Source organism: Podarcis bocagei (genome assembly GCF_964188305.1).
Source record: "Podarcis bocagei genome assembly, chromosome: 17".
NCBI classification, from domain to species: Eukaryota; Metazoa; Chordata; class Lepidosauria; order Squamata; family Lacertidae; genus Podarcis; species Podarcis bocagei.
In genome coordinates, this window is record NC_138143.1 from 2,160,225 (window position 1) to 2,184,186 (window position 23,962).

Below are 23,962 nucleotides of genomic sequence, written 5' to 3' on the forward strand. Positions count from 1 at the left end.
CATCCAAATGTCATAGACCAAATGGAGCAAACAGCACGCAGACCTAGTGGTGGGAGGAAAAAATCCTTAAATAAGAGACACAGGGGAATGATTAATGGACTTCAATGTCTGTACACTAATGCGCAAAGCATGGGAAATAAACAAGATGAGCTTGAGCTCTTGGTACAGCAAACTAAATATGACATAATAGGCATCACTGAAACCTGGTGGGATAAGTCCCACGATTGGAATGTAATAATGGGGGGATACAATCTATTTCAGAGAAACAGACCAGACAAGAAAGGAGGAGGAGTGGCGTTATATGTCAGGGATGTGTATACCTGTGAAGAGATCCAAGACTTAGAACCTCAAAGCCAAAGTGAGAGCATTTGGGTCAAAATTAAGGGAGAGAAGAATAACAGAGACCTCATTGTGGGAGTTTACTATAGATCCCCAAGCCAAACGGAGGACATAGATGATGCCTTCCTGGAACAGATGGCCAAGCATGCAAAAGGAAGGGAGATAGTAGTAATGGGGGACTTCAATTACCCGGATATTTGTTGGATGTCAAACTCAGCCAAGAGCATAAGGTCAAACAGATTCCTCACTGGCCTTGCAGACAACTTCGTTGTCCAGAAAGTGGGAGAAGCAACAAGAGGAACAGCCATTTTAGATCTGGTCCTAACCAATGTTGATGACCTGGTTAGTGGGGTAGAAGCGGAAGGTTCATTAGGCGCAAGTGATCATGCTCTTCTGAAGTTTACTATACAGCGGAAAGGAGCAGCCAAGCGTACTAGGACTCAATTTCTTGACTTTAAGAAAGCCGATTTCATAAAACTTAGGGAAGTGCTGGGTGAGATCCCATGGACAGTAATACTAAAAGGAAAGGGAGTTCATGATGGCTGGGAGTTTGTTAAGAGGGAGATAGTAAAAGCACAACTTCAGGCAATACCAATGAGACGGAAACATGGAAGGGGCCTAAAAAAGCCAGGGTGGCTATCTAAAGAGCTTTTAACTGAGTTAAGTCATAGGCCTGTGAGGACTTCTATCTAACAGGATACAAGGGCTTCTACCTGAATGCCACGCAGAACTCATTATCACATGGTAGACCGCAAGGAGGCTTGGTTACTTTTTTTTCCTTAGCCATAAATCTTCAGGCGGAAAAAATCGACGTCCAGTCGTCACTCATGCTGATTATAAAGTTGCGAACAGCAGAGGAAACGATAGTAGTGATCAATATCTATTTATGTCCATTTTATAAGAGAAATTTGGTTGATTTGAGATGGCAGGAAATCCAAGTGACATTGGAAACGCTTTTTGATAAATACCCCGAAGCCACTTTTCTGTTGGCGGGAGATTTTAATGGACGCCTGTCACACACTGACCAAATCTTATTCTCTAAATTTAGCAAGTACCCTTCTCCACCTCTTATGACTACACATCTTTTACCAAGGAAATTCAAAGATAACATAGCCACTTACGCAGGTTTTAAATGCAGGCAAACCTTGCTGGCCCTCAATTTCCTTCTGCTAAATGGGGCAGTCAGCTCGGACTACCCTGCCGAATTCACCTATTGGTCAGGTTCACGTGCATCCACCATTGATTATGTATGGATATCTCCTGACCTTACCCCGAAAATATCCAGCTTTAAGGTGGCTTCAAGATTGGAGAGTGATCACTTCCCTCTAGAAATTTCCTTGACTCTGGCTGACGAACTTGAAAGGCACTCCTTTGTGCACCTATCAAATGATCATCTGGAGATAAGACCTACAGCCCTTAAATGGACCTCCAATTCGGCCCAGCAGTTGAACGAACTTCTCTGGTCTGATCAGCTCCAAATAAAAAGGGCTTCCCTTATGCAGGCGGATGAGCCTCTACCAATGTATGACGATATAGTAGAATTTCTAAAACCAACACTAGCTCGGTCCCCCACAAAGCATGGTAAACAGTTTTTCCACAAAAAATGGTTCAATGAGGAATGCAAAAACTTCAAGAATCATCTGTATAAGGTGTTATGTAGTGTAGTTTCACCCTGGGCCAACAGGGGGATACTGTATATAGTTTTCACTCAGGTCTGTAGATAGTTTTCACTCAGGTCCGCGGCAGTTAGTTTAGGCGGGAACTCTGAGCTGTTGTGGTTACAATGTTGACAGCCGGCTGCCTATAAATACAGGCCGGCTGAGCTGTTCGCAGTCAGTTCTATTCCAGCTTGTCTTAATAAAGAGCTACTTGAAGAAATCGCTGTGCCGGCTGCTATGTCAACCCACTACTTAATATAATGAATGGTTGGCATACAGAGCATCAAATGACCCCATGCCAAATAACCGTCTTATCACCCTCAGGAGAAGTTACAAAGCCCTACTAAAGGAAAAGAAGCTTGAGGCAGAAAGAAACAATTGGAACAACCTTTTGATAGCTGCAGAGAATAGAAATCCAGCCTCTTTTTGGCAGTTAATTTCCAGGTACCTGGGTAGGCCGCTTGCAAGAATAGAACCCCACATCCCAGCGGACACTTGGGAAAGATACTTCGCCGACCTGTATGCAGCTCATGATGCCTGCGGAGATACGGTGGAGCCGGAAGCACTGCCCGATTGGGACCCAGTTACATGCCCTGAAGTTGAAACTCTCATAGATCGATTTAAAGCAGGCAAGGCCCCCGGTGATGACCTTATATCCATTGATGCCATCAAAGCAAATAAAGATTGGTGGATCCCACTTTAAGCAGCACTTTACACACATATAAACAAAACAGCAAAATTCCCCTCAAGCTGGAGCTCTGCGTTGATTGTATTAATACATAAGAAAGGCCCACGTACAGAGCCGAGCAACTTTAGGCCAATCAGCTTGCTAAATGTCATTGGGAAGATTTACTCGGGGTACCTACTAAACAAACTATCGAAATGGATGGAGGACGACAACATCATTGCTGATGAACAGGCGGGTTTTCGCCCTGGAAGATCTACTACAGACCAAATATTAACCTTGAATCACCTGGCGGAAAAGTATGCTGGCAAAGCCCCAAAGGTTCTTCATGTGGCTTTTATTGACCTTAAGCAGGCATTTGATCGAATCTCTAGAAAGCAGCTATGGACAAAACTGGCTGCTACAAAGATCGACCGTCGTCTCCTTCATCTGATTATCAGCCTCCATACAAACACCTTTCTGAGAATCAGGCTAGACAATAAAGGCCTAGTTTCCAACCCTGTTACCACCACTAGAGGGGTAAGACAGGGTTGTCTATTGGCCCCAGCATTGTTTAATTTTTACATTAACTCACTGGTGACTCACATGGCCAATGATGCTTTCCACCCCACCCCACCCCCCAAATTAGCAGGCCGATCTCTAAATGTTCTTCTGTATGCGGATGACGCCGCACTTCTTGCCAGATCCCCTATTGGACTGAGGAGAATGTTGCAAGCTCTACATGAATACTGTGACCAGCATGAGCTCCAACCCAACTATGCTAAGACCAAGATCATGGTCTTCTCTGCCCGACCGAGACTCCATCGATGGTCGATGAACGGGATCCCCTTAGAGCAGGTTAACTGCTTTAAATATCTGGGACAAGTAATACGGTCAAATAGGTCTTTTCTGGCCCATAGAGACTATATAACAACTAACGCATCTAAAGCAGCCATCCAGATTAGATCCCTATATGCTAAGAATCAGGCTCAATCAGTGAAGATAGCTTTGAGACTCTTTCAAATGAAAGTCCTCCCCCTTCTTTTGGTGGGCATCTCTTTAGGCTCCCGTAGGGATTTTTTGAAATTGGATTCTATCCAAACGCGATTCCTTAGAGCCATCCTTAGGATTCCCCCCTCGGTAGCAGGTGCGGTTATGAGATTAGAGGTCGGCTGGCAAGCTCTACGGCATGTGGCCTTGAAGACGAAGCTCTGGCCATGGCTCAAGCTTTGTTTTAAACCAGTGGGTATTGCCCCCTTGATATTGAGGGACGATTTCCAATCATCGTGGGAAAGGGAGGTCACTAACGAGGTTCAATCCTGCGGATTGTCTCACCTTTACTTTGAATCTATGACGTACAATCAAGCTAGAGCTGTGATCTCCCAGAGACTGAGTGACATTGCCAGACAAGAGGACATAGCCCAGGTAAAACCAGGGATGTTCCTAGGGGACCAGATTTATCGGACCATACCAGCCCCCTACCTTGCAGAAATTCACTATGTGGAATACCGTAGACTTCTTACAGCGGCTAGATTAAATGTCCTTGACTCTGCGATATTGTGGGGAGGGTACAGGGGAGTACCATACGCCCAGAGAACCTGTCATTGTGCCATGGGTGTGGTTGAGTCCACCGAACACATCCTATTGACTTGCCCTTCTTATGCAGAGCTTAGACAAAACTTTATAGACCCACTCCTATGTCAACCTAGCTTCCTATCTGGAGAAAACCAGGTTTTACACTTGCTGAATAACGGCACTAGAGCTATACCTTCCTTGGTGGCCAAATTTCTTTTTTTAGCTTTTAAGCGTCGCAAGACTATAATTGACTGTATTGACATGGGGCTATCTGTTTAGCCCTTTTTAGTGTTGGCTAAGTTTTAAAATCTTCCTGGAGCTTTTAACTGTGCTTTGACAAATGTACTTTTTCTGACTGACAGTTGAATAAAAGGTTGATGATGATGAGTGGGGTCACTCAGAGGAGAAGATGGTGAAATGCAAACAGGGGACACAGAAAGGGCTGAACTCCTCAATGCCTTCTTTGCCTCAGTCTTCTCCGATAAAGAAAACAATGCCCGACCTGAAGAATTTGGAGCAAATGATTCAGCAAAGGAAACACAGCCCAGAATAACTAAGGAGATAGTACAAGAATACTTGGCTAGTTTAGATGTATTCAAGTCTCCAGGGCCAGATGAACTGCATCCAAGAGTATTAAAAGAACTGGCAGATGTGATCTCAGAACCACTGGCAGTCATCTTTGAGAATTCCTGGAGAACAGGCGAAGTCCCGGCAGACTGGAGGAGGGCAAATGTTGTCCCTATTTTCAAAAAGGGGAAAAGAGAGGACCCAAATAATTACCGCCCAGTCAGTCTGACATCAATACCAGGGAAGATTCTGGGGCAGATCATTAAGCAAACAGTCTGTGAGCACCTAGAAAGGAATGCTGTGATCACCAATAGTCAGCATGGATTTCTGAAAAATAAGTCATGCCAGACTAACCTGATCTCGTTTTTTGACAGAATTACAAGCCTGGTAGATGAAGGGAACGCAGTGGATGTAGCCTACCTTGATTTCAGCAAGGCATTTGACAAGGTGCCCCATGATATTCTTGTAAAGAAGCTGGTAAAATGCGGACTTGACTATGCTACCACTCAGTGGATTTGTAACTGGCTGACTGACCGAACCCAAAGGGTGCTCATCAATGGTTCCTCTTCATCCTGGAGAAGAGTGACTAGTGGGGTGCCACAGGGTTCTGTCTTGGGCCCGGTCTTATTCAACATCTTTATCAACAACTTGGATGATGGACTCAAGGGCATCCTGATCAAATTTGCAGATGACACCAAACTGGGAGGGGTGGCTAACACCCCAGAGGACAGGATCACACTTCAAAACGACCTTGACAGATTAGAGAACTGGGCCAAAACAAACAAGATGAATTTTAACAGGGAGAAATGTAAAGTATTGCACTTGGGCAAAAAAAATGAGAGGCACAAATACAAGATGGGGGACACCTGGCTTGAGAGCAGTACATGTGTAAAGGATCTAGGAGTCCTGGTTGACCACAAACTTGACATGAGCCAACAGTGTGACGCGGCAGCTAAAAAAGCCAATGCAATTCTGAGCTGCATCAATAGGAGTATAGCATCTAGATCAAGGGAAGTAATAGTGCCACTGTATTCTGCTCTGGTCAGACCTCACCTGGAGTACTGTGTCCAGTTCTGGGCACCACAGTTCAAGAAGGACACTGACAAACTGGAACGTGTCCAGAGGAGGGCAACCAAAATGGTCAAAGGCCTGGAAACGATGCCTTATGAGGAACGGCTAAGGGAGCTGGGCATGTTTAGCCTGGAGAAGAGGAGGTTAAGGGGTGATATGATAGCCATGTTCAAATATATAAAAGGATGTCATATAGAGGAGGGAGAAAGGTTGTTTTCTGCTGCTCCAGAGAAGCGGACACGGAGCAATGGATCCAAACTACAAGAAAGAAGATTCCACCTAAACATTAGGAAGACCTTCTTGACAGTAAGAGCTGTTCGACAGTGGAATTTGCTGCCAAGGAGTGTGGTGGAGTCTCCTGCTTTGGAGGTCTTTAAGCAGAGGCCTGACAACCATATGTCAGGAGTGCTCTGATGGTGTTTCCTGCTTGGCAGGGGGTTGGACTTGATGGCCCTTGTGGTCTCTTCCAACTCTATGATTCTATGATTCTATGATTCTATGATTCTGTGTCCAGAGGAGGGCAACCAAAATGGTCAAAGGCCTGGAAACGATGCCTTATGAGGAATGGCTAAGGGAGCTGGGCATGTTTAGCCTGGAGAAGAGGAGGTTAAGGGGTGATATGATAGCCATGTTCAAATATATAAAAGGATGTCATATAGAGGAGGGAGAAAGGTTGTTTTCTGCTGCTCCAGAGAAGCGGACACAGAGCAATGGATCCAAACTACAAGAAAGAAGATTCCACCTAAACATTAGGAAGAACTTCCTGACAGTAAGAGCTGTTTGACAGTGGAATTTGCTGCCAAGGAGTGTGGTGGAGTCTCCTACTTTGGAGGTCTTTAAGCAGAGGCTTGACAACCATATGTCAGGAGTGCTCTGATGGTGTTTCCTGCTTGGCAGGGGGTTGGACTCGATGGCCCTTGTGGTCTCTTCCAACTCTATGATTCTATTCTATTCTATTCTATTCTATTCTATTCTATTCTATTCTATTCTATTCTATTCTATTCTATTCTATTCATCAACTAAATGATACTTTTAATATAGATAAAAAGAAAGGTTTTAGTTACGAGATAAAAAAATTAGAAAGTATTACCAAAATTCTGTCAAAAACCTATAATTTGCTCCTGGAATGGCATACAAAAGATGAACAGGTTAAACTGGTTATAATAAACTGGGCTAAGGGATATAATATACAAATGGCAGATTGGGAAAGGCTCTGGAAAATAGATTTAAAATTTACAGCATGTTGTACGCTGAAAGAAGATTATATGAAAATGATTTTTCGATGGTACTTAACTACTACCGAAGTACCCAAAATGTATAAAACAAGTTCAAATATTTGTTGGAAATGTACGGAAAAGGAAGGTAACTTTCTCATATGTGGTGGACATGTAAGACAACAAAATCTTTTGGGGAAATGGTATACAATGAACTAAAAAAAATATGTTTAAAATAACTTCTGCTAAAAAAACCCGGAAGCCTTTTTATTAGGAATTACAGGTACCGAGATTCCAAAAGACCAGAAGAGAGTTTTCATGCATGCGAGAACACGGATGCTACTAGCCCAAAAATGGAAGGAAGCCACAACCCCGATGAGGGAGGAATGGCAATCCAAACTGCTGGACTTTGCTGAAATGGCAAAACTAACCGGGAGACTCAGGAACCAAGAAGACAAGGACTTCAAAAAGGAATGGGGGAAAAATTATAATTTACTTAGGAGACCACTGCAAGCAAATCAAAACTTTTGCTGGACTATAAGAATCACTTGAAAAGTAACAAAGATTATGGACAATTTGGAAAAATAAAAATAGTGGAGAACGTATTTGTCAGGGGTTTAGGAGCAGAGGCAAGGGCAAGGGAGGAAACAGAGAGCGAAGGGGAGGAGGCAGAAGAAAAGATGAGTGATGACGACGACCCGAGATCTCCGAGTCTTTCCAGTGAATCAGAGGATTCACAGAAAGGAGCACCAGTGGCCAGGGCAAGGGGGGAGTTTAGGGGGGCACCCCAGGAAGATAGAGCCAGAGGGGACTCAGAGGAGAGCAGTTGGAAATCGGGACCAGCGTCACTGCTAGGGAGCAGGGAGGAGGAAGGGAGCCAGGGGGCAAGCGCTGGCAGCTCACCACAGGAGGGAGGGCATGAGTCAGGAGTGGCCACACCTCCATCGGGGAGCGAAGAAACGGTTAAGCGGAAAGTGGAAGGTTGGGCGCGCGCGCCAAGTTCAAATGCAGAGGAAGGCGGCGCAGTAAGCAGCCCGGAAAGGGAGCCAGGTCCTAAAGCCCGGCGCAAGGAGGCAGGAGGGTCCGGGTCAGCGTCAGAAGAATCCCGGAAGGAAGAAACCCCGGGGGGCAGAGGGACCCAGAGGAGAACAGTCAGGCGGAAAAGGTGGAGCAGGGCTAGGATATTAAGTTGGTGCACAAGGGGCGGAGAATCAGACGGAGCTTCGCCGATCTAGCTACTAGACGTAGAGTTGCACGCATTAGCTGGAAAATGGAAACTGTAACTCAATAAAGACTTTTACTTAATGATCGCTGGCTAGCGTGATCCTCTGTGAGCTAGGATCTTCGAGCAGCTCTGACAGTATTGATATGTAGTCTTAATTATTGAAATAAGGACTCAGGTAGGGGATGGGGTGAAGTCACGGAATTCAGAGAATCTCACAAAATGATTATACAAATTTTCTAAATGTAAATTTCTATTGACAAAAATAAAAAAAATATTTTCAAAAAAATAAAAACAGAATCATACTGCCGAATCTCATCGATAAACCAAGACTAAGAAGTCCACATCAAACCTGGTTAACCGCCTAAAAATCTTCCTACACAAATGAATTGCCTTGGACTAGGCAGGCTTTGTCCCTGGTCACAACCTACCAGACCCCATGAGGAAATTACCCACTCTGATAGAATACAGTAGAAAGACCAAACTCCCGACCATCATGTCCCTAGACATCCTTAAAGCCTTTGATTACTTAGAATGGAAGTATCTATTAGCAGTATTAACTAGCATGAAATTTGGCCCAGGGGGCGTGGCCCAGGCCCTTTCTCCCGGCTATAAAGGGACTCCTGCTGCAGGGAAGCCTCGGACCATCGGCTGGGTGAGGACTGCAGGGCCTGCTCCCTTCCAGGGCCTTTTCCAACTGGCCCAGGGGGCGTGGCCCAGGCCCTTTCTCCCGGCTATAAAGGGACTCCTGCTGCAGGGAAGCCTCGGACCATCGGCTGGGTGAGGACTGCAGGGCCTGCTCCCTTCCAGGGCCTTTTCCAACTGGCCCAGGGGGCGTGGCCCAGGCCCTTTCTCCCGGCTATAAAGGGACTCCTGCTGCAGGGAAGCCTCGGACCATCGGCTGGGTGAGGACTGCAGGGCCTGCTCCCTTCCAGGGCCTTCTCCAACTGGCCCAGGGGGCGTGGCCCAGGCCCTTTCTCCCGGCTATAAAGGGACTCCTGCTGCAGGGAAGCCTCGGACCATCGGCTGGGTGAGGACTGCAGGGCCTGCTCCCTTCCAGGGCCTTTTCCAACTGGCCCAGGGGGCGTGGCCCAGGCCCTTTCTCCCAGCTATAAAGGGACTCCTGCTGCAGGGAAGCCTCGGACCATCGGCTGGGTGAGGACTGCAGGGCCTGCTCCCTTCCAGGGCCTTTTCCAACTGGCCCAGGGGGCGTGGCCCAGGCCCTTTCTCCCGGCTATAAAGGGACTCCTGCTGCAGGGAAGCCTCGGACCATCGGCTGGGTGAGGACTGCAGGGCCTGCTCCCTTCCAGGGCCTTTTCCAACTGGCCCAGGGGGCGTGGCCCAGGCCCTTTCTCCCAGCTATAAAGGGACTCCTGCTGCAGGGAAGCCTCGGACCATCGGCTGGGTGAGGACTGCAGGGCCTGCTCCCTTCCAGGGCCTTTTCCAACTGGCCCAGGGGGCGTGGCCCAGGCCCTTTCTCCCAGCTATAAAGGGACTCCTGCTGCAGGGAAGCCTCGGACCATCGGCTGGGTGAGGACTGCAGGGCCTGCTCCCTTCCAGGGCCTTTTCCAACTGGCCCAGGGGGCGTGGCCCAGGCCCTTTCTCCCGGCTATAAAGGGACTCCTGCTGCAGGGAAGCCTCGGACCATCGGCTGGGTGAGGACTGCAGGGCCTGCTCCCTTCCAGGGCCTTCTCCAACTGGCCCAGGGGGCGTGGCCCAGGCCCTTTCTCCCGGCTATAAAGGGACTCCTGCTGCAGGGAAGCCTCGGACCATCGGCTGGGTGAGGACTGCAGGGCCTGCTCCCTTCCAGGGCCTTCTCCAACTGGCCCAGGGGGCGTGGCCCAGGCCCTTTCTCCCGGCTATAAAGGGACTCCTGCTGCAGGGAAGCCTCGGACCATCGGCTGGGTGAGGACTGCAGGGCCTGCTCCCTTCCAGGGCCTTTTCCAACTGGCCCAGGGGGCGTGGCCCAGGCCCTTTCTCCCAGCTATAAAGGGACTCCTGCTGCAGGGAAGCCTCGGACCATCGGCTGGGTGAGGACTGCAGGGCCTGCTCCCTTCCAGGGCCTTCTCCAACTGGCCCAGGGGGCGGGGCCCAGGCCCTTATTTGGAACAAACTTTTGGGGAAGCTGGGAAGTGTTCTGCAATTGCTTCCCTGTTCCAATGTGTTTTAAAATGTCCTCAAGCAGTCGGTGGCAATTTAAATTTGTATTTCTTTTTTTCCTTTTTTCTCTTGCTGGGGGTGGGTGGGTGTAATGGATATTTGGTTGGGGATTAATTTTAGTGTAATTGTTCTGTTTTTGTTTTCTGTTGTTTTATTGGTTCTGTATAGTTGTGTTTTGTTTTAAGGGGCGGGATCAGGGCTGCCTGGGAGTGAGGCCCCAGCCAACACGATGGCTGGGACAAGTTCCACAGGGGGGGAAGCACTGGGACATCCGATCTCGGTGATCATGGGCAGGAGGCGGAGTTACGCTAAGACCAGACCATGTCATTACCGAGGAGGCAGGTTTAGTCGTTGTTTGAAGACTATCCCTGCCTCCGGGTCTGGCCTTGACCAGATGGATACTGGAATCAACAGGGGAAACCCACATAACCTGAAGGTGTTGCTGTGTAATGCCAGGTCAATGGTGAATAAAACCACTGCCATCCACGACCTGATTGTGGATGGAGGATTTGACCTGGCTTGTGTGACAGAGACCTGGTTGAATGAGACAGATGGGCCCGTCCTTGCTGCCGCTTGCCCACCAGGTTTCTCTTACGCACAGCAACCCAGGTCATGTGGGCGGGGAGGGGGGGTTGCAGTGATTTTTAGGAAGTCATTAGTCTGCACCAGGCGTCCTATTGGGAAGACCCAGTTCTCTGAGTGCATGTTCTGGAAGTTGGGCAATAGGGGCAGTACAGGATTCCTTTTGGTGTACCGACCTCCCCGCTGCACCAAGGATTCCCTGCCCGAGCTGCTTCAGGTCGTGGCGGATGTTCTCCTGGAGACACCTAGCCTGGTCGTCCTAGGGGATTTTAACATCCACGCCGACACGACCTTACAAGGGGCCGCTCGGGACTTCGTGGAAAGCATGGCCTCCATGGGGCTGTCCCTGAATAAGTTGGGCCCAACTCATAGTCATGGACATGCCTTAGACCTGGTATTCACCTCTAGCGACGTGGGTGATCTGACACTAAGTAAAAATGAAACCAAAGAAGTGCCATGGTCAGATCACTTCCTGGTGCAACTGGACTTCTCCGCGACCCTTCCCCTCTGCAGGGAGGTGGGACCAATTCGGATGGTCCGCCCCCGCCACTTAATGGATCCAAATGGTTTCCAGAGAGTGGTAGGGGATGCTTTATCCCATGTTGATGGCCTTTCAGCTGATTCCCTGGTGGCCCGCTGGAATGCGGAGTTAACCAGGGCTATCGACTGTCTGGCTCCGAAGCGCCCTCTCCGATTGCATGGAGCCCGGACAGCCCCGTGGTTTTCTTCGGAGCTGAGGGCGATGAAACAATCGCTGAGACGGCTAGAGCGTCGGTGGCAGAAAACTCACTCCGAATCTGACCGGACACAGGTTAGAGCTCAACGTCGAGCCTACCAAGTGGCGATAGCGACGGCGAAGAAGACTTTCTTCACCGCCTCTATTGCATCTGCAGAAAATAGTAGCAGGAGACTCTTTCAGGTGGTCCGCAATTTAACGGAACCACCTTTACCATCGGGGCCTTGTAAAGACCCCAAGATCTCCTGCAACGATTTTGCAAAGTTTTTTGCAGATAAAATCACTCATATTCGGAAGGAGCTAGACACCACCGTGGGAGCAGGGCTGGGGCGGGAGAGTGCTGGAGCCCTGTCTGGTCAAGTTGCATGGAATCAATTTCAATCCGTTACCCCCGAGGATGTGGACAGGCTGCTTGGACGAGTGAAACCAACCACCTGTCTCCTTGATCCTTGCCCATCCTGGCTTATAAAAGCTAGCCGGGAAGGGCTGGGCGATGGGCTCTGCGGGGTGGTGAATGCTTCCCTCTGTGAGGGAACATTCCCAGATCCGCTGAAAGAGGCGGTCATTAAACCGCTTCTTAAAAAACCATCTTTAGACCCGGCCAGTATGGCCAACTATCGCCCAGTCTCAAATCTTCCATTCTTGGGCAAGGTGATTGAGCGTGTGGTTGCTGAACAACTCCAGGCACGCCTGGAGGATGCGGACCATTTGGATCCCTTCCAATCAGGGTTCAGGCCTCATCATGGGACTGAAACTGCCTTGGTCGCACTGGTTGATGATCTCCGGCGAGCTAGGGACAAAGGTGAGAGTTGTTTCCTAGTTCTGCTGGACCTCTCAGCGGCCTTTGATACAATCGACCATAACATCCTTCTGGACCGTCTAGAGGGGTTGGGAGCTGGGGGCACTGTTATACAGTGGTTTCGCTCCTTTCTCCTGGGCCGTGTTCAGAAAGTGGTGGTGGGGGATGAGTGTTCAGACCCTTGGGCCCTCACTTGTGGGGTGCCTCAGGGTTCCGTCCTCTCCCCCATGCTTTTTAACATCTATATGAAGCCGCTGGGAGAGATCATCAGGGGGTTTGGACTGGGTGTCCATCAATATGCAGATGATACCCAGCTCTACCTTTCTTTCAAATCAGAACCAGTGAAGGCGGTGAAGGTCCTGTGTGAGTGTCTGGAGGCGGTTGGAGGATGGATGGCGGCTAATGGATTGAAGTTGAATCCTGACAAGACAGAAGTACTGTTTTTGGGGGACAGGAGGCGGGCAGGTGTGGAGGACTCCCTGGTCCTGAATGGGGTAACTGTGCCCCTGAAGGACCAGGTGCGTAGCCTGGGAGTCATTTTGGACTCACAGCTGTCCATGGAGGCACAGGTCAATTCTGTATCCAGGGCAGCTGTCTACCAACTCCACCTGGTACGCAGGCTGAGACCCTACCTGCCCGCTGACTGTCTGGCCAGAGTGGTGCATGCTCTAGTTATCTCCCGCTTGGACTACTGCAATGCGCTCTACGTGGGGCTACCTTTGAAGGTGACTCGGAAACTACAGCTAATCCAGAATGCGGCAGCTAGACTGGTGACTGGGGGCGGCCGCCGAGACCACATAACACCGGTCTTGAAAGACCTACATTGGCTCCCAGTACGTTTCCGAGCACAATTCAAAGTGTTGGTGTTGACCTTTAAAGCCCTAAACGGCTTCGGCCCAGTATACCTGAAGGAGCGTCTCCACCCCCATCGTTCTGCCCGGACACTGAGGTCCAGCGCCGAGGGCCTTCTGGCGGTTCCCTCATTGCGAGAAGCGAAGCTACAGGGAACCAGGCAGAGGGCCTTTTCGGTGGTGGCGCCCGCCCTGTGGAATGCCCTCCCATCGGATGTCAAGGTGATGGACAACTACCTGACATTCAGAAAACATCTTAAGGCGGCCCTATTCAGGGAAGCTTTTAATGTATGATATTTTAGTGTTTTTGGTTTCTGTGGAAGCCGCCCAGAGTGGCTGGGGAGGCCCAGCCAGATGGGCGGGGTACAAATAATAAATTATTATTATTATTATTATTACAAACCCTCAAACAAATTTACTCTTAAATAATTTCTCTTCTCTCAGACTTTTGGCTAATTAAATAATCTATGGCCTTTTAGAATAATAGAATTATAGAAATATAAAGTTGGGAGGGGCACCAAGGGTCATGTAGTCTGACCCTGTGTGTGGGTGATTGTTTTTGTTATAGTGGTATGTATTTTTGTGTTTTTATATTGTAAACCACTCTGTGAACCTAGAATGAAGGGCAGTAGAGAAATTTCATAAAAAATATTAATAATGGGAAATAGCTATGGCCCAGGAATGGTGACTGCATCATATTGCAACGCGTTCTTGCTGAATAATGCTGTGATTGCCAGCAGTATTCTCTGCAGCCGGTCCTCCCCATATCTTTTCTTTCTTTCTTACAGTGCACTTCCTTGACACTTGCAATGTGACTATCCACCCTGAGGCACCTGCTGTGGAATTTGGAGGTTCTGTGAATCTGAACTGCACAACTACGTGTGCTAACTACACCCAGTTGGACTGGGAGGTGTCTGTTGGAGGAGGAATGCAGAAGGGTGATGGGTGGATTTCTCTAAACATCACCAATGTGTCTGAATGGGAACTTCAACCTATATGCATAGTCCAAAGAAAAGGCTTTGATTCCTTGAACACCAATGTGGTCATCTATGTTTACCGTGAGTATGCACAGAATTTCACAGCGGGGAGACATCTGCAGGTTATGTGATTTAGCCTCCTTCCTCACACACATAATGTCGAGCGGGCGAAATAGGTCCCATGTTTCCATGTCATCCCACTACCCTAACACAAAATTGCAGAGTACACATGTTATTAGACATGGTATGCTGCATAACATGGCTGTGAGGCCTGAGGAAAGAGGGAGGGAAACCCAAGACCCGCCCAAGACATTTTGGTGATTGGGGCACATGATCTTAGCGGCTCCTCTGTTCTACAAAAATCATGCTGCATGTAGTATTAGCAGCACAAATCTTACAACAAAACACCTTCTGGGAGCACATAACTTAAGGGCAGCAGCAAAGCATATGCTACCACTGCCTGGGGTGGAGTGTGGAGGGAGCTTGCTGCATCTTTTCTCACAAAGTGGAGCGGGGGGGGGGGCATACTTGTGCACAGCCAAGAAGAGGGGTGGCAAATCCACTCCTGGGTCAGGTCTGATCCGGGAGTGGAGCTGTGGTGGCTGGCGGTGTTGGGCCATCACAATGAGGGAGCCTGCCATGGGGGGGGGGCTGCCTGGTCGTGCCCCCTCGATGCTATGCCACTGCTTCAGGATGCTCAGGACTTCATGTCTGCCATGACAACCATGGGGCTGTCACAATATAACATCATCCCAACGCACATCGTAGGTCACACTCTGAATCTTGTCTTTTCGACTGGGTAGGAAGACGGTGATCTGAAAGTGGTCAGATCATTTCTTGTTGAGTTTTAGGCTTTTAGCATCTTTCCCCCTCTGTAGAGGCAGGGGACCCACCTTCAGAGGTTGTGGGATCCATGTAGTTTCCAGACAGCTCTGGAGGATTTTCTGCCTGATATGACTGGCGTTCCTGTCAAAGCCTTGGCCAACCTCTGGAACAGCAGGATGGCTTGGGCTGAACTTTTGAGTAGTGGTTTCCTATAAAGAAAATATTTTATTGAAAACAAACTGAACTTTCAAAAGAAGGCTTTGATACTTGTGTTTATATCCTTCTATTGTAGATAAATTATCTTTTGTAAACTTCCTTTGAATGCCTTTGCCCTGAAAATCAGTATATAAGAGCAGTCAGTCAACCAACCAGCCAACCAACCAACCAACTGGAGTTCATCCTTGTCCACCATTATTTGATTAGTTTAGGATGCTCAGTTGTCATGCAGAGTTTTCCCTCCCATTGCCCTGAAATTGTTGTCTATATTTATTTTAAACGACTGGGATGGTTAACATTTCCAACTTCAGAAAGCCAGGAGCTGTAGATTTCCTAGGCCTCTTTACTAGTTAGTCCTCACTTACCATTTCAGATGGTGGCCATTCATATCTTTATTTCCCCCCAGAGTTCTCAACCCCAGTTCTCAACCTTACTTCCAAGATTGTGGCTAATCACTGGGAGAAAATTGTATGCAGCATCCCGAGTTTGAAAGTGAGAGGTTCCAGCTCCCCATCTAATGTCAGCATCTTCCTGAAAAAGGGCAGTAATATCCTGAAGTGGGAGCACAGCATCTCTGTGGAGTACAGCTTTTTGGCTAAGCCTCAGGAGGATGGGGATGTCATTCTCTGCGAAGCTGACCTCCAGGTGGGCTCAGAAGTACTGCAAAAAAGTGCAAACAGAACCTTGAAGATTGTGGGTAAGTTCTATTTGCTATGCATCTGATTGGTTTTGCCACGTGTTCAGGGCTGGGAGGGCTGGTTTGGAAGTAATTTATGCACACATGTATCTAACGATTTGTTCTAGCCTAGAGGGCTTAGGATACTTCTGTAGCTGAGTATTTTATTTATTTACGTGTTAAAATGCATTTATATGCCACCCAATTTACAACCAGCTGAAATACAAATTCATTTAAGCCAGTCCATTAAACAATAAATAATACAGCACCCACCACTAACTATTGTTCCCCATTAAATCTTATTGGGCCCCTAAGACCAGTGTAAATAAAAAAGTATTCTATAAATGATGGAAGCACATTGCTGTTGGTGCTTCAAGGGCATGTTATTGCATAGGGTTGGCCAGGGTTTTTGTTGGGGGGGGGGGAGAACCTCAGCTACCTATGTATTACTATTGATCTTTATTGATTTAGGGGAGGCAGCTGCCCCTCCCTGCCCCCCCCCCAGCTATGCCCATGGAGTTGGGCAGTGGGTTTTTTTTTGGGGGGGGGAAATAGGTGCCAGTACTCACCATGAAGTTGTAGTGGTTAAAAAGTGTGGCACTTACTGTAACAACAACAAAAAGGTGCTGGTACTGCATACACTTGAGTGCCCTTTGGAGGGAAAAGCACTATTGGATGGGAGCCCAAACTGAGAAGGCCGTTTCCATGGTGACTTCAAGAAGGGCATCTGCAGGCTGTGGTCTAACCAAGAAGGCCCCACCAATGAACTATACGGGAGAAAGTGTTACCTAAGCTGACTAGGGCTTTATACATTACAATATTAGCAAAACTGTTGTTGCCTGTGGTTTATTTTTTGTCCCATTATTGTCTATTTTTGAGGCAATATAAAACCCTACAAAACCTGTTTGAGAATTGTGGGATGGGCCTCAACATTATGGACAAACATGCTGTCACCTTGTATCACCTTCAAGCTGCTTCAACTCTCAGGGGATGGACTGGGGAGAATTCATCTCCATCCAGGCAGCCAGGCTCAGCTCACCCTCCTTACCTGATAGGAGGAGTTGAGGACCAGCAGCGGTGTAGCAACCCCTGCCGGTGTCTGGGGCAGACCAAAGTTGTTGAGCTTTTTATCATCAGGGTGTTGATTTTATCGGCCTGTTAAGAGGCTCGGACATTGTGTTTCCATACTGGCTGGCTGTGGAAGAAGCAGGCTGCTCACTTAGCAGGCTAGTACAATAGCATGGAGGTCACCGCCCAGGCACATTTTTTTAAGGGGCTCAACCAGGAACCTTGACAGAGAAAGACCTGACTGGGCCAGCCTTTTTATGCCCCCCTCTCTGACGATGGCATCCAGCACACAAGGGAGCTGTGTGGAGGGAGCTTCATCCCCTGGCCACAGCTGCACCCCAGAAGAATCGGAGAGCAGCCACAGGGCCCTCCTCCGATCTGCGCAGCAACACCCCCAGGGCAAGAGTTGGAGAGGCGGCTCAACACTGCCAGCCAGCTGCAGTGTGGAAGCGGTGGGCTCCCCCCGTTTGTGCCTGGCCCAGGCGGCGATCAGGATGCTACGGCATGGGGCTAGTAAAAGAAGCCAAAGTAAAAAGCTACTATCTTTTGTGAGCTTATTTGCAAGGCTCCAGCAAGGCATCCCCCTGTTTGGGTAATGGAGTACAACAAAGTTAAGCAAGAATAGGCTTCAATGTGCTGAATCTTCCTTTGTGTGGACAGGCGGAGTCCCCCGAACCCTGGGCGACCCCCATGTGGAATAACAACTCAAGACAACGTGGTATGGGATTAAAATTGGCCACAACTTTATTATGTTTCAGATGTGGGTAGACCTTGGCTCAGGCATTGGGCGTTTAGCCCTCCCAGTCCCCTGCCGGGGACCTAGGGAGCATCAGGGTTATCCAGTGTGTGTGTGTGGGGGGGGGGGATGGGCCGGCTCTGGAGAACATATGTTCAAACAGAGATAGCCGCCCCCATTACGCCGCCATCGCAGGGGAGAGCAATGATGACCTTTAGGCGTACGGCCAAAGCCTCCCCTCAAAAACCCCTTTAACGGGGAACCCTGGTATCACCACTGCAAAGAGGAGGGGGGCGTGGGTCACTTCTGCACGCCCCCCCCCCCCAATTCAGGGAAGATAGACTAAAGGATTCCGCCCAAGGCCTGATACTGCCAAAGTTGTGACGTTTTACTACGGGAAAGGCAAACCTTCCAATGCAGGAGAATTCCTTTCTGGCCCTTCAACACTGACCTTGATGTAGCAGCGCCTGCGTACCTGTGGAGAAAAGGTTAACCTGCAAAAGAAGTCTTAACTGAGGGTGGGTAGGGTGGGAGAAGCTCTGGAGCCAACTGGCAATTCCCAGGTAAGACTCTCCCCCTATTGTGTGGGCAGGTAGTCCCTCCCCCTACCTGGCCTGATCACCTTGGCAACGCCTCCTCAGGCGGGATTGGGCAACTGACTGAGGTAGGCGGAGACCTCCAGGTATCCCACCTGGGGACGGTGAAGCCAAGCCTGTGCTAATGGTGCCGCATAGGGTCCGGGGGTGCCCCCCCATTTAATGTGGGGAGTGGTCATTCCTTTTTGGGTGCAATGTACTTGGGACTGGGGAGTGTTTGGTCTCCATCGTAGCCTGGCAATGCTTGGCTTCTGGTGCTGTGACTGGAATACCATCTGTCTATGGCTCTCTAGGGTCTCTCACAGCTGTTTTAGGTTTATGATTTATTTGTTTACCTATTTATATCACACTTTTTATGATGAGCCTTCTGAAAGCAGCTTACAAAGATCACTCAAAACAATGACAGTAATTTTAAAACTATTTCACTCCTGCAATCTAACTATATTTACAAAATCTAAGCAGCAGTGCTAACAAAATAAAACCCATCATAGTGCTTTATTTAAAAACAAATTGAAGCATAATCAGAACAAGCATAAAACATTTTTTTTATTTTTCAAAGAACACTTTAGTGCAGCAGTTTAATTAAAAGAGGATTGGAATAGAAAAGTGTTCAAAGCCCATTTTAAAAAATAGTAAATAAAGGACCATTTGTATATCGTTTGCAGGTGGCTGATGGCTTCTGCAACTCATAGAATCATAGAATCATAGAGTTGGAAGAGACCACAAGGGCCATTGAGTCCAACCCCCTGCCAAGCAGGAAACACCATCAGAGCACTCCTGACATATGGTTGTCAAGCCTCTGCTTAAATACCTCCAAAGTAGGAGACTCCACCACACTCCTTGGCAGCAAATTCCACTGTCAAACAGCTCTTACTGTCAGGAAGTTCTTCCTAATGTTTAGGTGGAATCTTCTTTCTTGTAGTTTGGATCCATTGCTCCGTGTCCGCTTCTCTGGAGCAGCAGAAAACAACCTTTCTCCCTCCTCTATATGACATCCTTTTATATATTTGAACATGGCTATCATATCACCCCTTAACCTCCTCTTCTCCAGGCTAAACATGCCCAGCTCCCTTAGCCGTTCCTCATAAGGCATCGTTTCCAGGCCTTTGACCATTTTGGTTGCCCTCCTCTGGACACGTTCCAGTTTGTCAGTGTCCTTCTTGAACTGTGGTGCCCAGAACTGGACACAGTACTCCAGGTGAGGTCTGACCAGAGCAGAATACAGTGGCACTACTACTTCCCTTGATCTAGATGCTATACTCCTATTGATGCAGCCCAGAATTGCATTGGCTTTTTTAGCTGCCGCGTCACACTGTTGGCTCATGTCAAGTTTATGGTCAACCAGGACTCCTAGATCCTTTACACATGTACTGCTCTCAAGCCAGGTGTCCCCCATCTTGTATTTGTGCCTCTCATTTTTTTTGCCCAAGTGCAATACTTTACATTTCTCCCTGTTAAAGTTCATCTTGTTTGTTTTGGCCCAGTTCTCTAATCTGTCAAGGTCGTTTTGAAGTGTGATCCTGTCCTCTGGGGTGTTAGCCACCCCTCCCAGTTTGGTGTCATCTGCAAATTTGATCAGGATGCCCTTGAGGCCATCATGCAAGTTGTTGATAAAGATGTTGAATAAGACCGGGCCCAAGACAGAACCCTGTGGCACCCCACTAGTCACTCTTCTCCAGGATGAAGAGGAACCATTGATGAGCACCCTTTGGGTTCGGTCAGTCAGCCAGTTACAAATCCACTGAGTGGTCGCATAGTCAAGACCGCATTTTACCAGCTTCTTTACAAGAATATCATGGGGCACCTTGTCAAATGCCTTGCTGAAATCAAGGTAGGCTACATCCACTGCGTTCCCTTCATCTACCAGGCTTGTAATTCTGTCAAAAAACGAGATCAGGTTAGTCTGGCATGACTTATTTTTCAGAAATCCATGCTGACTATTGGTGATCACAGCATTCCTTTCTAGGTGCTCACAGACTGTTTGCTTAATGATCTGCCCCAGAATCTTCCCTGGTATTGATGTCAGACTGACTGGGCGGTAATTATTTGGGTCCTCTCTTTTCCCCTTTTCGAAAATAGGGACAACATTTGCCCTCCTCCAGTCTGCCGGGACTTCGCCTGTTCTCCAGGAATTCTCAAAGATGACTGCCAGTGGTTCTGAGATCACATCTGCCAGTTCTTTTAATACTCTTGGATGCAGTTCATCTAGCCCTGGAGACTTGAATACATCTAAACTAGCCAAGTATTCTTGTACTATCTCCTTAGTTATTCTGGACTGTGTTTCCTTTGCTGAATCATTTGCTCCAAATTCTTCAGGTCGGGCATTGTTTTCTTTATCGGAGAAGACTGAGGCAACGAAGGCATTGAGGAGTTCAGCCCTTTCTGCGTCCCCTGTTTGCATTTCACCATCTTCTCCTCTGAGTGACTCCACTGTTTCTTTGTTCTTCCTTTTGCTACGGACATACCCATAAAAACCTTTTTTGTTGCTTTTAACCTCTCTAGCAAGCCTGAGTTCATTCTGTGCTTTAGCTTTTCTGACTTTGTGTCTACATGTGCTGGCTATTTGTTTGAATTCCTCTTTGGTGGTTTCCCCCCTTTTCCATTTTTTGTACACATCCCTTTTTAATCTTAACTCAGTTAAAAGCTCTTTAGATAGCCACCCTGGCTTTTTTAGGCCCCTTCCATGTTTCCGTCTCATTGGTATTGCCTGAAGTTGTGCTTTTACTATCTCCCTCTTAACAAACTCCCAGCCATCATGAACTCCCTTTCCTTTTAGTATTACTGTCCATGGGATCTCACCCAGCACTTCCCTAAGTTTTATGAAATCGGCTTTCTTAAAGTCAAGAAATTGAGTCCTAGTATGCTTGGCTGCTCCTTTCCGCTGTATAGTAAACTTCAGAAGAGCATGATCACTTGCGCCTAATGAACTTTCCACTTCTACCCCACTAACCAGGTCATCAACATTGGTTAGGACAAGATCTAAAATGGCTGTTCCTCTTGTTGCTTCTCCCACTTTCTGGACAACGAAGTTGTCTGCAAGGCCAGTGAGGAATCTGTTTGACCTTATGCTCTTGGCTGAGTTTGACATCCAACAAATATCCGGGTAATTGAAGTCCCCCATTAGTACTCATCAACCATTTTTTTTCTTATTGCAGCCAGTCCATACAATGTGAACATCTCAACAAATTTCCCGGTGTACAAAACTGGTGCAGCCCTTGTGGTGAAGTGCCATGCAGAGGGAAAGCCCTTTCCAGAGTTTTCATGGGATCTCCCCTCCCAGACTGGTGTGGAGTACTCAGATAACAATAAGACCATCACAATCCCTTCAGCGCAAAAATACCACAATGGGACTTACCGATGTCTAGTACATAATGTCTATGGCAATGGCTCAACAAAGGTTGACATTCTGCATGAAGGTAGGTTGCATATGACTTTCTTTCCAGTCTCCCCCTTCCCCCAGCGTAGCACTTTCTCGACGTCCTTCCTCATCCAAGGGTGCTTCCAGGACGGGACTTAATTTGCAAATGGGTCATTGAAATGTCACAAATGGGCCATTGATACCAGTCGTTGTTGCTTTTTTAACTCATTTAATTTCCCCTCAGAATTAAACTCAGATAAATTAACTCAGATTAAATGAGGGAAGAATATGAGCTGCTATTGTGATGCCAATGAAAACTGTGTAGACTCTGGTGAAAACTTGTACAGGATGAGAACCATCCATCCTAAAATACACACCCATCTCAAAGAATCTCAATTTATTGGTTTCTCATGAGACTAGGAATTGAAATTTCACCATACAGTGGTACCTTGGGTTACAAACTTAATTCGTTTTAGAAGTCTGTTCTTAACCCGAAGCATTATTAACCTGAAGCGCGCATTCCCTACATAGGCCTCCCACGGCCCCGGAAGCGGATTGTGTTCGTATCCCGGGGCAAAGTTCGCAACCCGGGACACCTACTTCCGGGTTTATGGAGTTTGTAACCCGAAGCGTTTGTAAGCAGGACTGTTTGTAACCCGAGGTACCACTGTATATGATCCTGAAAGAGAATTTGAAGTCATGATGCGTGGAGAACAATTTGGGGGATCTGACAGGAGATCAATTCAGATTTGATAATTTCAAAGGTGAGGGGCTGCACTTCATTACTCCTCCACAGTTGAGGTTGATATAAATGGAAAGAAAGGGGGAACCATTGCAAGGAATGTTCCAGTACCAAACTGGAAGTCAAGGATAATTTTCCATAAAAGAAAATACATTCAGCCAAAGACGTATTGTTTAAACAGCTTCATGTGGATGCATCCTAATGCCATCTCTTCAGCTGCATCACTCTGAGGTGGTGTGAGGCAGTGCAGAATCTGTGCATTGCTGCCCTGTGGGCATACCCTCCAACATTCCTCAGATGAAAATAGGGACATTTCCCACTCCTCCCCAACTGACCGGACTTGACCCCCCATTTCCTGTCAGAAGAAAGGCAAGGGCCACCACTGCTACACCAACAGGACACAGCACACAGGTCCTTCACCGTCCTGAGAAAACACCTTAATCCCAATTTTGTTTTGTATTATTTTATTCTTTGGTAGATTTACAAAAAGAAAAACACACAGCCATAAATACATTTTAGAAAGGGGCAAAACTAGATGTAGATGCACAAAGCATTTTTTTAAAAACCCAGACCGATTGCGTTCTGCTCCCCCCTTTCTTCCCCTCCCAGGAGGGCTCTGCCTGCACGTCCCATGGGGCTGTGCTTGGGCCTTGGCGGTGGCAGCCTCTCCTCCTCCTCGCCTGCTCTCCAGCAGCTGCGATGAGTTGCCCAAAGGAGGAGGCCGACAGCGATGGCCATGGAGAGGCAACGGGATGCTCCCTCGCAGCTGGCACTGCCACCACCGTCATCACTGGAGACAAGCTCCTCCTCCTCCTCCTCAAGCTTGGTGCTGGCAGGGGGAATAGGGACATTCCAGGACATTCCGGGATCAAAACAAAAGCCGGGATGGTAATTCCAGGACTGCCTCCATAATATTGGGACACTTGGAGGGGATGCGTGTGAGGAATTGCTGGGAGCTTCTCCATGAAGCATCTTCAGGCCCTGAACTAACTCTGCCCTCCCAGCTGGTCCTATGATTCCTGGGCACGTGGTCCCTACTTTTAGGTGGTTCTGGGAGACTTCAACATCCATGCCAAGGCAGTTGGCTCTGGGGCGGCTCAGGACCCCATGGCAGCCATGGGGCTGTCCCACCATGTCACCGGCCCAACGCCCATGGCAGGCCACACTCTGGACCTTGTTTTCTCACCTGGGCAGGAAGAGGGTGATGAGGGGCGGGACATCAACATCAGTCCCCTGTCATGTTCAGATCACTTCCTGTTGAGATTCAGGATGCCAGCACCTTTTCCCTCTGCAGAGGTGGGGGACCTATTAGGAAGGTCCGCCCTTGGAG

At 48.1% G+C, this 23,962-nt stretch overlaps 1 protein-coding gene across 1 annotated transcript in view; it reads left to right on the top strand.

Annotated features, from left to right (window-relative positions):
- Positions 1-23,962, top strand: part of LOC308577329 (vascular cell adhesion protein 1-like) — a 42,686-nt gene that overhangs the window by 14,665 nt on the left and 4,059 nt on the right. Inside the window, exons 2-4 of the mRNA XM_081177440.1 lie at positions 14,227-14,496; positions 15,863-16,153; positions 21,688-21,948. Of these exons, the coding sequence (XP_081033566.1) occupies positions 14,227-14,496; positions 15,863-16,153; positions 21,688-21,948 (822 nt within the window). The remainder of the gene's footprint in view (positions 1-14,226; positions 14,497-15,862; positions 16,154-21,687; positions 21,949-23,962) is intronic.